Raw genomic sequence first — 15,438 nt, forward strand, 5'->3', positions numbered from 1 at the left:
ACCAAACCCAGAAACAATTTCAGCCTCTTAGTTTCTTGATTCTGTTCCCAAAGTAATCATTATTTCACCCTAAACCTAAATGTGCCATTTACTTACAGCAAGTGTATGCCAATTTGTCTTTGAATACGTAAAGTTCAGGTAATTGGTTCATTTTTTATGAAAGCTCGATGAAAGCAATGCTAAAATGTATATTTTGAATTTAAGTTACAAAAGTTGGTTGAGGAAAAGCATGATGTCAGGACATCATCTTCATGTTATAATGTAACACAAATATCGATCCTAATGTCAAAGCTCTGTGCTGATTGATTTCACTGTTGATAACAATTTATCAACTAATTCCAGAAATCTCCGTCAGTGGATCTCTAAAACCATTCAGTTAATCAGCTTCACACTTAGCATGGATCAATATTAATTAATTTGATTTCTGTTATGGCAACAGAATTCATAGTTTAACAAATAGCAAAAAACCTCTTTTACCATTTGTTTACAGAGTAGAGGCGCAAATTTAATTTTGTTGTTGCAATGCTTTAAATCAAGACAAATAAAAGAGCTTTTATTTTAAATAGATGTGATCTTGGGTCAGAAAACGGTGTCAGTTGCTTAACAACAGTTGTTGCAATGTATAATAAATAATACATTTTATACAATGTATAAAAAAATCAGTTTTGAATGATTAAAATACAAGCACTTATTTTTGCATGTGCCATTTTCTTTGTGTGCACATACACTTTCAGTTTGAATCCCACGCACTGGTTTATAAATGAGGCTCCAGGTTTATAAATGAGGCACCAGGTCTTTACTTGCCACAGCTCAATTACTACAGGTCACAGTTACCGTTTTAGAATGCAAACAGAAAACAGAGTCAACAGACCAAGAGCTGTCTATCTGGCTATGAGAGCAGCCTATGTATGAGAGTTTGTTTTGAATCTTGCCAAAGGCCTAAAAATAACTACGGAATTTAAAGTGTCAGTGTCACTGATTGCTTTTCATAGTTTGTAAAACCAACTCACCCACAGTGACCTGGATCATCTCATTGCGAGTCAGGTACTCAACAACGGGTCCAGTGACGTATCCTGAACCCAACAGCAGAACTCGCTTCATCCCAGTCTTGTTCAGGATCTGAGCCTTCTCCCTGAACAACAACCACAAAGAGTTAGAAACACATCGTAATAAAAAAAAACGTTGTACTCGAGAACTGTGTTTCCATCAATGAATCTTAAGGGGGGGGAACGGACTCTTAAAACATCCAACTGTTAATATCTTTGAAAGATTTCAAGATAGTCTGTCCAATTAGTTGTTGGGCTATTTCTCATGTCTACAGCTTACATCTAACATGGATTATAAATTCATATCAAAAGTAGGATCATCAAAACTGGCAGTATACTAAAATGCCAATTTGATATTAGTTAAATTTTTACAGTTGAAATCTTCTTTGGCTTTCAAAGAACTGGAAAGAAAGAAGTTAAATGACCTTTCATTAAACGATTGCTGATTAGTGCATGCAAGAATTTATCTTGAATATTAAAATGTGTAAGAAATCAAAGGTGTAGTTGGATTGTTACAATAAAACTAAATGAAACAGGTTTGGTGCGACTGATGAGGATCTGGACTAAAACACAAGAGGAGAGGGGAGGAAGGTGAGCCAGGACAGGAGGGAGAGGATGAAGAGCATGGAGAGGATATCATCCCCAAAAATATAAAATCAATAAATAACTAATAGAGTGCTTCTTTTCAATGCAAAGACTATAATTATCACAAAAGGACATCATTGTTTATCTAAAAAAAAAGAATAGCGCATGTAGAACTAATGCCTGAAAACCACATGTCCTTATATCTAACATTATCTAACTATCTTAGAGATCAGTCCCAAAATTCTTAAGAACTTTATTACCGATAAAATCTAGATCCTCTTAAATATTGAATAAACTGAACAAAGATACATAATAAAGAATAATACGTTTTAAATGAGTCACGTAATTCTCTTTCAGCATCGCTTTCTTGAGCAGTAAAGACTGTTAAAGAGTCAAACAGAATAGAGGTTGATCCAATGCTTCTATTACATATATCACCCTCAGTGATGGTAATTGATGGTAAGCCTATCAGTTAAACTGAGAGGTCGTATCGAAACAAATGGATTCAGCTAAAAAGAGTGATTTTGCATGCTGGATTATATTAACAGCAATAACAACAATAGCAGACACAACACCCTGAGTGACCTGTGGTATTAATATCATACCACCAGCGCAACCGCCAGCCTCAAATCTCCCAGGAGTCAGAGCCCTGGACTCATTAGCTTTGGCCTAATTGGAAGCGACACCCCGCGCATGCACGAGCTACAGCGAGACTGAGCAGCAGCCCGCCTGCCGCCGGGCCTCATCTTCTTAATTAAAAAAGAAAAGAGAGATATTCCCTCAGGAGGATTTCTCCCGGAGTTTACATATCTTAAGGAGCCTACCTCAATCCAAGGATTAAGATTTGTTAGCATAGCTTGTCTGGAAAAATGATACTTAGGTTCAATTAGGAGAAAACTCATCACGTCTTAGAGGTGGCCTAAATATGAGCTGTACTCTTAAAAAACCCAACAGGCTGTTAATAAAGCTGTTGAGGAGCAAAGCTACACTGAGCTTGAGTCTTAATAATCATCAGAAACAAACACTGCTGCTATTGAGGGTCAGTGTTTCTGAATATATTTCAAGAAGCTCATTTAAATGTTTGATGCTGTAGATAAGCTGAGATCGCTAAGAGAAAAAGATAAATGAATAATCAATCAACTGAAATTAGAAATTAATCCAGACAGATTTCAAACATGCTGCTGAGGATTCCACTGCTTGAACATAAATACATAACATGCATTATTCTGTTTAGAAATCTCTCATCTTAGGTTTTTATCCACAGCCAGAGAAAAATATAAATTTGTTTTATGTGACCAGTACAGAGTTGTGTCCAAGGAGCGTTTAGCGTAGCTTAGCACAAGAACTGGAAAGGGAGAAACTGCAAGACTGTCTCCATGTTGGCATTAAAATTAATAATAACTGAATGTGTGGTAGGGCACGCCTGTACCTGAATCTCCAATGCTCTGTTTGTGAGGTGATAGGGTGTGTTAACCTGAGCCAGCATCGAAGCTCCAGCTTTAATCTATCTAGACCTACAAGCTACTATACAATAAATATATGATATAAATCACTAATTCCAGAAATCTCTGTAAGTGGAACACATATTTCGAGAATCGTTCATCTTATCAGTTGACACTTGACATTTGTATTGCTATGGGTCAGGGGTTCGGAGTTGAACACGTTTTCTTCTATGGCCTCGGATAATCTACAGGAACAGGGTTTTTCACTTCCTGTCATGAGTGACAGGCACAGGGAGATAACCTACAGGGACATCACCACCCTGTTGTTGAAAAGCTAACTCAGTACGCTGGTCATAATATCTTCTACTGCCGGGAGGCGTCTCCGTTACTTCCCACTATACAAAAGTGAAGACAAAATATGCAATCTTGACCTTGTGAGGTCATTTGGAGCCGGACGCTACTTTCAAATGGGGGGCTTTATTTACTGTGTTCATGGGGACACCGCCCTCTGGTGGCACTAACAACTCTGAATTGTCTGAAAGTTCACGAGTTTTTAAATGTTAGCTAATGTTTTGGGGAATTGGCAAATTCACAGAAGTTTTTAGTTTTTAGACTTAAGTTATATAATATGTAAACAGATATTTATAATATGCAATGTTCCTCATGAACTCATGTTTTGCCATGTTATAATTCCTTAGCATTACCTGATTATGTTGCCCGCCAACTAGCGTGCTAAATTGTTAGCCTCTGTTGTTTCTAGCTGTCAAAGTATTATTCATAATTAATAGCAATGTTGCCATTGAGTACAAGCACACAGTGTACACGTTGTCAGGTTGAACTCACAAGTTCCATTTGAAGGCAGCAAGAGTTTGCATGGCCATGGTATCCAAGTACATTGATACAAATGTTATGGATGTAAATGTTTTGGCCTTAATGACCACTCTAAGTGCTCATTGCCATTCACCCTTTCATTTATACACCGCATCTCTGGGCAGCCCTATTTTATGAGGGAGCAATTCAGGGTTTAGTATCTTGCCCAATGAAACTTCGGCATGCATATGGAGAAGCCTGAGATCGGACCACAGACCGCAGTATAGCCACAGCCACACGGTGTACATGGGTGTTCTCATTAGCGCACGCAACATGATAGTACACACGCACAATTAGCATGTACACAGAGGTAGCATGTTAACAAATAAAATTCCTCACATAGACTTTGATTTTAAAATCAATCAATTTTACACAAACATTTAATAGATTAATATCTGGGCACACGGCATGAGTTGGATTTTTTTTTTCTTCAGGTGGCTTGCAGTTCACCCCTGTTTGCAGTGTTTGTGCTGAGCTAAACACAAGTTGGACCTAAGCTTTGTATGGGACACACAGGAACAAAACCTGTATTGATCGTCTTACGCGGGGAAGACGGCTAACAAGATGTCTTAAACAGGCCAGAACTACATGACACAAAACAGACAGATGATAAACGTTGGGTGATGGCGGTTTATGTGTGACGTGAGACGGAGGGATGTTTATACCCCTTGATACCTAAGGACAAACTTCAACATCTGAGGTTGGCCGGTGGCAGCAGCTTATTAGCGCGCTAGCCTTGCAAGGTGTTAATGAAGAGGCAGGTTGGCACAGCAGACACCAGAGGGCAGCACTGTGCAGGAACAACCACAAGATGAGGTTAGTCGCTACGAGGTAAGCTTAGAGCAGAGCTGGCAGGAGGAGAGTAAAACATCATAAACTGTAATGCTACAAAGGAGGACAAGCTAAGGAGGGGAAGGAGGAAAACAGGAGACTACAGAGCAAAAGTGTTACTAGACTTTAAGTTAGCTGCTATTCAATTTAATAAGAGGATAGAATATAGAAAGTTAGCAGAGGTGAGCTATGTTAGTTCATGCAAAACTTTACATTACCTCTCTTGTAATCTTTAGACAAGTCAATCCATTAATTGTTTGCATTAACAGGCATATGCCAAAGCATTTTTTTTTTACATTTAAAAGAATATTTCAAAATCAGAATGATATCCAAACACAAACATATGCACCCTTCAAAGTCTTCATTTTTAAATCACTAATAAACTGACTATACTGAGCATTACAGTCACACTGTATGACTATACAAAGATGGAATAGGACTTACCTTCTTTCTCGAAGTTTTTCAATGTATTCAAACTTTGGGGTGAGTGCTCCGTTTGAGGTGATGACAGCCTTCAGGGGCAATGAAATGAATTATCATCTTTAATCATTTCTACAGGTACAACATAAATCTTGTCAAACAAATAAATAATTGTCATATATTTTGAAAAGCTGAGGTGTTAATGAGGAAGCTAAACGGGTTCTACTGAGACACTTGAGGAATAAATGCTCATGAAATGGCTATGAGGAATGGGCTTCACAATATGGCACACATGCTTTGGCATTGGGCTGTGATGAGCGCGTGCTCAACCCTCCCAATGCACTCAACACTCGCTCACTTCTCAAGTTGACTTCTGAGTATTTTTTTAGACTCATTTTGTTAAAGAAGAATTTAATCATGTTTGAAATCAATTTAGCTATTAAAAGAATTCACAACCTGCCATGGGATTAGCCTGTGCCCTGTAAGGAGCTCATACGCACAAACGCTGATGCACAGCCGCTTTCATTAATAATGAAAACTAAACTGGTGTCAGCGTAGACCCAACCTGAAGATGAGCCGAGTAGCAGAAGGTTTGAAATATTGATTATCCACAGTTGACAATGTGTAGGGGGATGAGGGGAGCAGCCAGCCTCTTTAAACCGTAATGACCAAAAAACATCGTCTTTAACAACCTGTGAATTCTGCCATCCACCAAGAATTTGTGTGTGACATCCTCGTTAGTGCTGATATTAAATCACATGCACGGTTTCCCCCAGAAAACTTGCGAAGCCTGGTGGTAGGGCCGCTAGAGAAGCCGACCGGCGGCCGATCAACCGTGTTTTTGTAAAAAAAAAAAAATGTTAAAAGTTCAAAGGAATTTTGAAATTATGACAATTATATGTTATTGTAAGACATTTCTTAACAATACTTATTAACATTACATAACACAGTTTACAAACACAAAAAAATTATAAATAAAATAAAAATAAATATTATTGCCTCATGCTCAATGTTAATCACTGGCTCAAAGGCTTCATTGATTGCCAAGCCTAGAACATGAAAAACGTGGAAGCTATTAGTTATTTCATAATAGATATTTCATATAAGTAATATATTTACATTATTTATTGTTTACTTTTGCTTGCTGCCATCTCAATGCTTGTCCGATGGTAGAGACCCAATATGTGCGTTTAGCACATCTTGCCTGTACGTAGTACAAGGAGCTTCAATGAAAGTTCTCGTTGACCATCCTTGTGTTGCCCGCTGGCACAAAAAGACACAGCTAAAACAAAGCGTATCTAATGCTGAATTTAATGGCAAAATTAAAAACCAGCAGGCTGCTCCGACGCGCTTACATCTGACGTGCTAACATCTGACATGCTAACATCCGACGTGCTAACATCTGCACTGGCTCTGCCTCATCATCGAGCCACGGCTCGGTCGACTCACTGGCGATGCTCTCCGCTTGGCCTGGGGGTGAACGAGCGGCCTCATCGTCTCCTCCAGTGCTCCCCCGACTCCGGAAAAAGAAAGAGTCCAAGGTTTTTTTTATCCTTTCCCCGTTACATGTCGCGTGAAAGTTGTTGCCAAAGTTGTTGCATGGTAGAGACAGGTCGTGGTTTTGGAGGTTCAGGTGATGGAAAATACACCTGACCGCTCACCTTATTTGTTCACATACTGACCATAAGATGTCGTCATTACAGTTTCAACCGTATCACCAGATGCGGTTAAAAGCGCAATGCCGTCTTTGGTATCATGTTTCTGGTGCATACATTTTTCTTTTTTTTAAAATAAATAAAAAAGAGACGCTTAGCCTGGCGGGGGAGGGGGATGAGAAAAGCCTGGCTGCCTGCCAGGCCTATAAAGCACTGGCGGAAACCCTGACATGATCCGCAGTTTGTTTTCGAAAGTTGAAACCGAATGACAATCAAAAAGAGAAGCAGGAGAGCGCTCTTTACCTCGCACTTCATCTCTCTCCAACACACACTGGCCATCACTCAAAGATCCCCAGTTGCACCAGTGGCCATTCATTAAGATATTTACTGTCCTCAGTAGAGATCCGATTTCAGTAGAATTTGATTTATTTTTTTCCCTTTTAAATTTTTCTTTACACAACATTCTTTTCCACCTTCTCAATGTATTGCTATAGATTTGTGCCAAATTGACAGACCGAAACTAAGTTGAAATTATGAATAAAAGGGAATCTGGAAATCAAAACATTTTCAGAAGAGTCCAGTATTTGGCTTTGAAAAACCAAAGTGCACGTTCACACAAACACAAACACAATCCAATAATCTCTCATATAAGTTTAAGATCAAATTGTGGTCGAATCAAAAACCTAGAATAAAATACAGTGAAATATTTCAAGACTTACGTCTCTGATTTGTGGGCTGAATTCTTCTTCCTCCAAAGGTCTGGTTGCGTCTGATGGCAGCTGATGACAACAGAACACTAAATTTAAAAAAAAACAAGAAACTGGCAGAAAAAAATTATCATGCCTGTTAGGGATTTGACTCTGATCCATTAACAACCTGAAAGCCCCTGCAACGCTCTCCTGCAGCAAACTCCGACGTCAGGCAGAAGCCGAAAGCAGAGCGGAGCAGGAAAGAATCTCACCTCACCAATAACCCAGATATCTTACCATCTCCCAGATGTAAGGGAAGAGGCGGTCTCCAAAGTACTCTGTGGCTTCGATTGGGAGCTGAGCAGGAAGATTGTCAATGGAGCACATGAGGACACCGTTTCCCTCCACACTGCCAAGATGAGAAACTAAATGTTATTTACTGTCCGGAACACAAATAGTCCATTACTTGGAAACAAATGCTTGTCTTTGGATCCATAATGAAACATACACAGTATAAGGATTACACTTAGACTACACCCAGTATACTAGGTGAAAAATGTAATGGAGTCGAATTAAAAAAATCCTCATATAGTCTTTGTCTTTGTGTGGGACTGAAAGAACAGAACATTTCTTTGATGTTCTCATTTTAAAAAGAAGCAGGTCAAATTATCTGTAAAAGTTTGGACTCACTCCAAACTTTGTTTGTATTTGAATTAACCCCTGCAACAGACAGACATAAAAAAAGAAGACTTTCTCCACATATAAATATCAACTCCCTTATAATCTCGCAAATTTAATATAATCCTGACTTCATCCCCTGATCCTGATCCACTCCAACATACTACCACCGAGTTTTGAGTTAATCTGTGCAGTTTCTGTGTGATTAGCAAACAAAATAACCAAACAAGATGAAAACATAACATTCTTGGCGAAGGTAATTAAACAGTAATTGAGGCAAACACAGAGGACTTCATTAACACGTTAGTTCTCAATTGAGACTGACAATTATCGTTATGAATCGTCAGCAGCTGACATTTTCAGAACTGATAAATTCCCTGTCCCTTTAAACCACCAGTCAATCAGCCACAGGCTCCTTAGTAACTATGTGAAGATGCAAAAGCAGAGGCTTTACGAAGATCAAATCCCCTCCGGCTCATGAACTTAGTTTATGGCAGATATATCACTATTTGTCTTACCTGTTAACAACAAGAAATACAGGACAAACTGGAAGGTTGATCTGAGTGCATACATCTGCCAAGGCTAATCTAAAGAAGAACACTCCTAAATTAACATAAGAGAGCTTTAATAAGTTGTTTTACTCTGTACATAAAGTTTTTACAGCTGAATAGACTTTATATGATCAGCTCCAAATTGAAACAGTTCTTATTTGGGCCACGTTCCACCCCTCCACAAACTGTCATGGAAATCCGTTAACTAGTTTTTACGTTATTCTGCTTACTATGATGCAGTCAGAAAGATTAATGACATGAAACCTCTAATGCCTGATGGCGGCCCACAGTCTCCATTCAAACTGGAACAGAAGAAACACGGAACCAAACAGAAACGTGCAGGGGATGTTGTTGAGGAAACACAGGTGAGGAGAGTTTGTACTGTACCTGTCGTGGTCTATGTGCTGGTCAGCGTCGTACATACAGAAAGGCCTATCAATGGTGGTGCATTCAGTCATGAACTCTATAGAGCCTCCCAGGTCAGCTGATATATCACAGATTGCCAGCAGCCTGCAGAAAGAGGGAGAGAAAGAGAGAGAGGCCAGAAGGTGAGAACGACAGGCTGAACTCTCTCTCTGTAAACATGACTAAAGATAATAACCTGACATTTGACCTCTGTGGCGATACAGCAGCTACCATGCTGCACTTTCATCTAGATAATCAGCAGTCAGTGTCAGGAGGTCAGAGTCAAGAGTGTTGGAGCCCATATTGATTTTGTAATTCATATATTACAATATTTGAATTATTAATATGACTTATGCAGTATATCTGTCATTAATTATGAATGTTTGTTATTTAGTATGAATATTATTTTACTCTGCCCCTCTGAGAGTAAAGGGGGAGGCTTAATTAATGAATGGCTTTGTGGATCACCTTTGAGAATGGAGAAGCGGAACAGTTTTTGGCCCATAGTAGATGTTAGTCATTATTTGCAGGAAAATTTTGGGTTAAACCTTTTGTCGATAAAGGGCCTTTGTCAACTTGGATCGGCGGGTGCCTCAATATGTTGTGGATCGCGTATCGAATTTATCCTCACTCTATTACACCTCCACCAGCAGTCTGGACTGATGGATCCATGGATTCATGCTGTTAACTCGAGACTCTCAAGCGGTGTCTCAATTCAGGGGCTGAAGCCTTCGGGGGATGCATTTAAAGACAGTTTGCATAAAAGCGGCATGGCTAGACATTTCAGAGGCTCCTTCAAATGCAGCCGCCAAATGCGTCCCTGCCATCCCGGAGATACGAAGATCGTTAAAATAAAACTTTCACTTTCTGTCCAACTGCAGCCATGTTGCTAGATCCTCTCATTTTGGTTTGGCCTTCACAACCTGTACAGCCCAAGGACGCCTCCTCATTTTTAAGTTAGACACAGCTCGACTCTACCATCTGCAGCCTCGGCACAAATACACATTCATCAGACTAGGCTGTGTTTTTCAGCCTTCAGCTGACCAGTGGTGGAGAGCCTGTGTCACTACAGCCTCTAAGGAGACGGCTTACAATAACGTTCTTCTACAAATCCAGGTGCATATGGTAACTGCTTATTCATTTACTCACTTAATAGTGCGTTAGACGATATCAGTTACTGGCAAAGGATTTACATAATCTTTCTGAGATGACATCTTGTTTTATTACTAAGATTAGGTTTGCTTGTAACGTGAATTTAAATCAGGCGTTAAGAATACAGACCTCAAATCTGGGCTAACAAAAGATAGCAAAAAAAATAAAAAAATACAGATCACAAGACCCTTGTGTTCAAGGCCATGGCAGCCCTTCAAAAAGTCTCACATTCAAAATACTGTTATTTGAACTCCCAAATGCTGCAAGTTGTATTTTCTGCTCTGCACATGCTTTCTGCTCACATTGAGAGGAAGCACACTTCAGCTCACCTCATGGAAAACATGGTGAATGCTGCCATTCAGCCACATTATACAGCAAGAGGGGACATTTGACTCTATGAATGTCCATTATTTATCTTTGAGACAGAGGTGAAGAGACATTTGTTCCTTCTCTCTGAGGCAAGGACACATCTGTCTGAATGTGCTTCAACTTAAGTGAACGCTGCAAGTATAATGAACAGAGACAGAAACTAACCTAGACAAATGAAACAGCTTACATGACTTGGTGGTAAGTTTGAGACAAATTCTGTGGTTGCTGACATCCCATAACCACGCTCTTACTTGTGTGGCAGCCGTGGTGATCCGCCGATGGCTGCAGACAAGGTTTTGGGAGCTCGCATCAGTTTCTGGGCATCGAGGCGCCTGAGCAGTCGTGGGGTGTGGGGGTCCCAGTAAATACCATTGATCAGACAGGTGGTGTACGGCGCCACCTGTGGTCAAAATGACATAGGAGATGAGACAAGATTGTTACTGGGGTAATGTGCGCAGGGACCTCTTTACAACAATATAGTACTTAATGAATACCACAGCTGCCACACTGAATGAAGCTGCTTCCAGACATGAAAAATAACAACAACAAGAAAACGCATATCTCCGGGGGAGAAAGCGGTGACACAGATGAAGATGTCAACAGAGTTTGTGGTTATAAGAGCTGACAACGATGTCGATTGGCTGTGTGCTGTAATCTCTGCAGCTGATTTAATGCCACACTTCCTGCCACTGCCTGCCGCAACCATCTGCTCCACCTCTTGCCTGGATAACACGTTTTTGTTGCAGTTGTGAAAGTGTGCAGGGAACAGCCCGCTGCGTTGTGCATGTGTGCAAGGCACAGGCAAAGTTAGGACACTGGTTTAGCAGACTTGACATTTCGACATGACCTAATGGTGTTCACTATAAGAGGTGTGCATCTTCATTAGCCTCATGATTCAATTACGTTTCAGAAGTCAGCAATTCGATGATTCGATGATGCAATGATGCATCTTGATGCATTTCAATGTATAACATCGACAATTTTCTATATTACTGCATATGTTTTTACCGGAAGTGGCTAAGCTAGCAGACATTAGCATTAATTAAAACTAGGTGTAAATGACCTCGTTTCGAGTCGAATATGAAAGTCGGGGCCTGCAGACACTTGGATTACACAACACAAGCATTATGGAGTCATGTTGTGTCTGAGACTCCAGAAGTGTTTTGTGGAATCAAACAATTATCCACCCTTCCATCAGCATGTGGGTGAGCAGATGATGAGTGAATTATCATTTTTTGGTGAACTATCTCTTTAAGTAGATGAGATAGATAAATTGGTTGTCTGATTCTCAATAAGCACTGAACTGCACTGTAAGGAAATAATGTGTCAAATCTGCACCATGTGTTTTGAATCACCGGCACAATCTCGCCAGTCAGTATTTTTTTGGGCTGCTGACTCACAGAGGACAAGGCCTATGAGTGCCTGTACAGGAGCAGGAGGGGAGTTGGACGAGGAGTGTTTTAACTATCGTCACTGAAGGGGTGGGAGTGGTGCAACAGAGGCTAATGGACTCACGCTGGTTCTGAAGTGGGAGGTGTACAGCTCCGGGTGGATCTCATACTCCAGTGGGTCATAGATGCCGTCGCTCTTCCTCATCAGGTGGTGGTGTCGGCTCAGAACAGTGGCGTAAACTCTTGACATATCTGACAGGAAAACAATAATCAGCATACTGAAAATGTTAATTTATGGATGGATGGATTATGTTAGTTAAGTTTTGCAGAAAGCACTTCTCAAAAAACTAAATTCATTTTAAACTATTCTCATTTTAAATAAGTAACTTAAGCACAAATTCTAACCTGATGATGTTGTGGGATTAAAACACAGCGATTAAATGTTATGATAATCCAGACTGATGCAGAACATAAATATCAACCGATCAGTATTTCCATCCAAGGAAAAAAATTACAGCAGTGTTTCCATTTCCAATTAAATATCTAGACAATGTCTGCCCGCGATATAATTTTTTTTCCCAAATTCTCTCATAGTAATATTTGAGATCTGTTTTGTAACGTTGATTCCTTGCACAGCTGTCTACGGTGCTATTTGCGTCATACCTGCTTGGTTACTCCCTTTTGCTCTTGCGCTTCCAGAAAGTTTTAACCATCCACGCAGACATTCAGACTTCAGCCTCATAACTACACAGGATGTCCCGACCCCAACTGTGATCTGCCATCAAACAGACTTACCTCCAGTCTCTGAGACGTCCTTCAACTCATGAGGTTCGACATATTCAACTGGAAGCTCATTGATGATGTCTTGGGCTCCCTGCAGGTTAAAAAGTTGCATTACATTTTAGTCCAAGGAACTTTTTCAAGGACCTAAAAAGGTTCGTACAGACCATTGTTTTCCACCAGGGGAGATTGGGCAAAATACTCTGCTGAGCGACAGTTCCTGTGGTTTCATAAAGTACTACCTCCCAGGCAGTGACATTTTTGGGTTGCTAAACAATTTACCTAGAAAACTGGTCTATGCACTGGAAAGAACAGAGTTCATGCTAAAGTTTCCATCTATCTGAGTTTAATCTTTCCGTACCTTGGAGACGTTGCCGGTTCCGGTGAAACAAAACGTGACAGGACCGATGGATTTGGGCATTAGGCCCATGGAGATCTCATAACCACAATCCCTCACTGCCTGGACGGCCTGGCTGACGTTCCTGTAGTTATGAGCCATGCCAATGTGCTGTGGACGGAGAGAAACAAAGTCATATTGTATGAACCAAAATAAAATATGTGGGTCTTCACAGCCATCAGGGTTAAGCACCGAGGGAATTCAACAACAAATCAAACACTGTGATAAAATAAATGTGTATTATATAGAGTTCAGGGATTAAGTTCTTTCATGTTCAAATTGATGGAGAATGATTTATCTTACCATAAAGGGAGTGTGGTGGCCAAGAGCCAGGTAACGCAGCCCTAATCCATGCAAAATGTTGATCATTCCTTCAAGAAAAAGAAAAACAATTCTGAACAAATATGGCTTCGGAGAAGCATGAATGAAATATAGATCAAATACTACAATTAAAATAAAATTAGATGGATATATGAAATATCTATGAAAACCATAATTAATTAAATTGATCAGGGACATGTTAAAAACTATAAATGAAACCTTTATATTACTCAAATATATTAGTAGAATAAAATATTAAGATAAACAAAATCTTCAAAGAAAAACTTGATTTTACTTGAATTTTTATCAATCTTATAAATATCAATACTCCTTATTATCTTATTAAGAACATCAGCAAGCTCTCTCTACAAATTACGTTAATTAATAATGAAATATATCCTCACTTTAGTTTCCCACCAGCTACAGCTGCAGTTATTCAATTTCTCAACAGCCCCAGGAAATTGATGTTCTGAACGAGGCATGTTGTAAAACCTGATTTAAATTTTCCTGGGGCTAACCATCCTACCTGCGACACCCGCCCACTGGCCAAATGCGACTATCCGGTAGCCATTAGCATCGACCATCTTCTCATAGTCAATAAGACGAACCTCCTAATAAGACAAAAGAAAAAATTATTGTTTCACTCTGGAACCATTTTTTCTGACCAAAAAGCCATTTTTTTGCCTGTTGAATAAAACAGAAAACTGGTTCTAGATTAGGCCTCGGCTCCAAACTGGCCCTTTAACTGCCTCGGATGAAAAGGGTCGGTTTTGGGCTACATATGAAGGACTGTCTACCCAACTCAACTAATAACTTCTCCATTTTGGTGGTTACTCACTTTGTTTTACACTGAGGCAGCTGATTGAGGGAGAAATTTTGAGCTTTACTCTCAATATATTTAAAAACTCATCAATAACATGTAAAACAGACCTATTATTGACCTACGTATTCTCCAGGGAATTGAAATATGTCCTATCCAAATAGTAATGGAAGATCTCTTTCTTTGGAGAGAGGAACAATGAGAAACATTTGGAAGCAAACGCAGCCTATATCTGTTCATAAAATTATTACAAACAATTTCCTATAGTGAAAAATTTAAGATTAACTGAACCCATCTCTCCTTCAGAACACGTTACACAATCTTGAGAGCTTTGTTATGTCACTGTGATGTTGACTTGTGACCACTAAAATCGAATCAGTCCATCTTTGAGTCTAACTCAAAGTTTGTATCAAATTTGAAAGAAATCCCTCGAGGCGAAACTTGAGCTATGGTGTTAACAGACGGACGGACAGACAGTCGGAAATAATAATGCCATAAACAAACACCGGCTGTCTCCGCCATGAAAACAAACAAATCCTATAAATTAACCACACAGTATATTTGCTTGGTACTTTTAAGTTTTTCAAATATGGAATTGGTTATCACCTCCTAAATGTGGCTATAAAAGTCAGTTTCTTGTAAATCAACATTAAAACTAGAGCAACGGGGGTCAGGAACCCTGCAGGGTTATTTAGAGGTCTACTGAGTGCTCTCACCTTCTTCAGTAAATCGCCCAGGAGCCCCATGTTCGCCTCCTGGGCCTTGATAGTGTGGGAGAAAAAGGCGTACGTCTTCCTCTCAATGACCTTGTCCTCAGACGGCCTCTTCACTCCGATTATAAGCGACGCCTCCGAGATGTCCTCCTGAATCATGGCCCCGGCCTTCGAGTAGTACTGAAATCAAAACATAACGTACACTGGGTTAGCCTGCCGACAAAGACACTCACATTTCTTACAGCAGTATTTTGTATTGTTTTTTCACATTTATATTTCTGTGTTAATCATGTGTAACAACACGATCATTAATACCCATGAGA

At 39.8% G+C, this 15,438-nt stretch overlaps 1 protein-coding gene across 2 annotated transcripts in view; it reads right to left on the bottom strand.

Annotated features, from left to right (window-relative positions):
- aass (aminoadipate-semialdehyde synthase) overlaps positions 1-15,438 on the bottom strand; it is a 30,507-nt gene that overhangs the window by 9,883 nt on the left and 5,186 nt on the right. For both annotated transcript variants that reach the window (XM_062389991.1, XM_062389990.1), the window contains exons 3-14: positions 15,119-15,295; positions 14,109-14,193; positions 13,565-13,632; positions 13,226-13,372; positions 12,880-12,958; positions 12,209-12,336; positions 10,945-11,093; positions 9,155-9,277; positions 7,836-7,947; positions 7,569-7,628; positions 5,219-5,286; positions 1,011-1,132 (exon numbers count right to left, since the gene is read on the bottom strand). In XM_062389991.1, coding sequence (XP_062245975.1) covers positions 1,011-1,132; positions 5,219-5,286; positions 7,569-7,628; positions 7,836-7,947; positions 9,155-9,277; positions 10,945-11,093; positions 12,209-12,336; positions 12,880-12,958; positions 13,226-13,372; positions 13,565-13,632; positions 14,109-14,193; positions 15,119-15,295 — 1,318 coding nt within the window. The remainder of the gene's footprint in view (positions 1-1,010; positions 1,133-5,218; positions 5,287-7,568; positions 7,629-7,835; positions 7,948-9,154; positions 9,278-10,944; positions 11,094-12,208; positions 12,337-12,879; positions 12,959-13,225; positions 13,373-13,564; positions 13,633-14,108; positions 14,194-15,118; positions 15,296-15,438) is intronic.

This window comes from Platichthys flesus, chromosome 6 (assembly GCF_949316205.1).
Source record: "Platichthys flesus chromosome 6, fPlaFle2.1, whole genome shotgun sequence".
NCBI lineage: Eukaryota > Metazoa > Chordata > Actinopteri > Pleuronectiformes > Pleuronectidae > Platichthys > Platichthys flesus.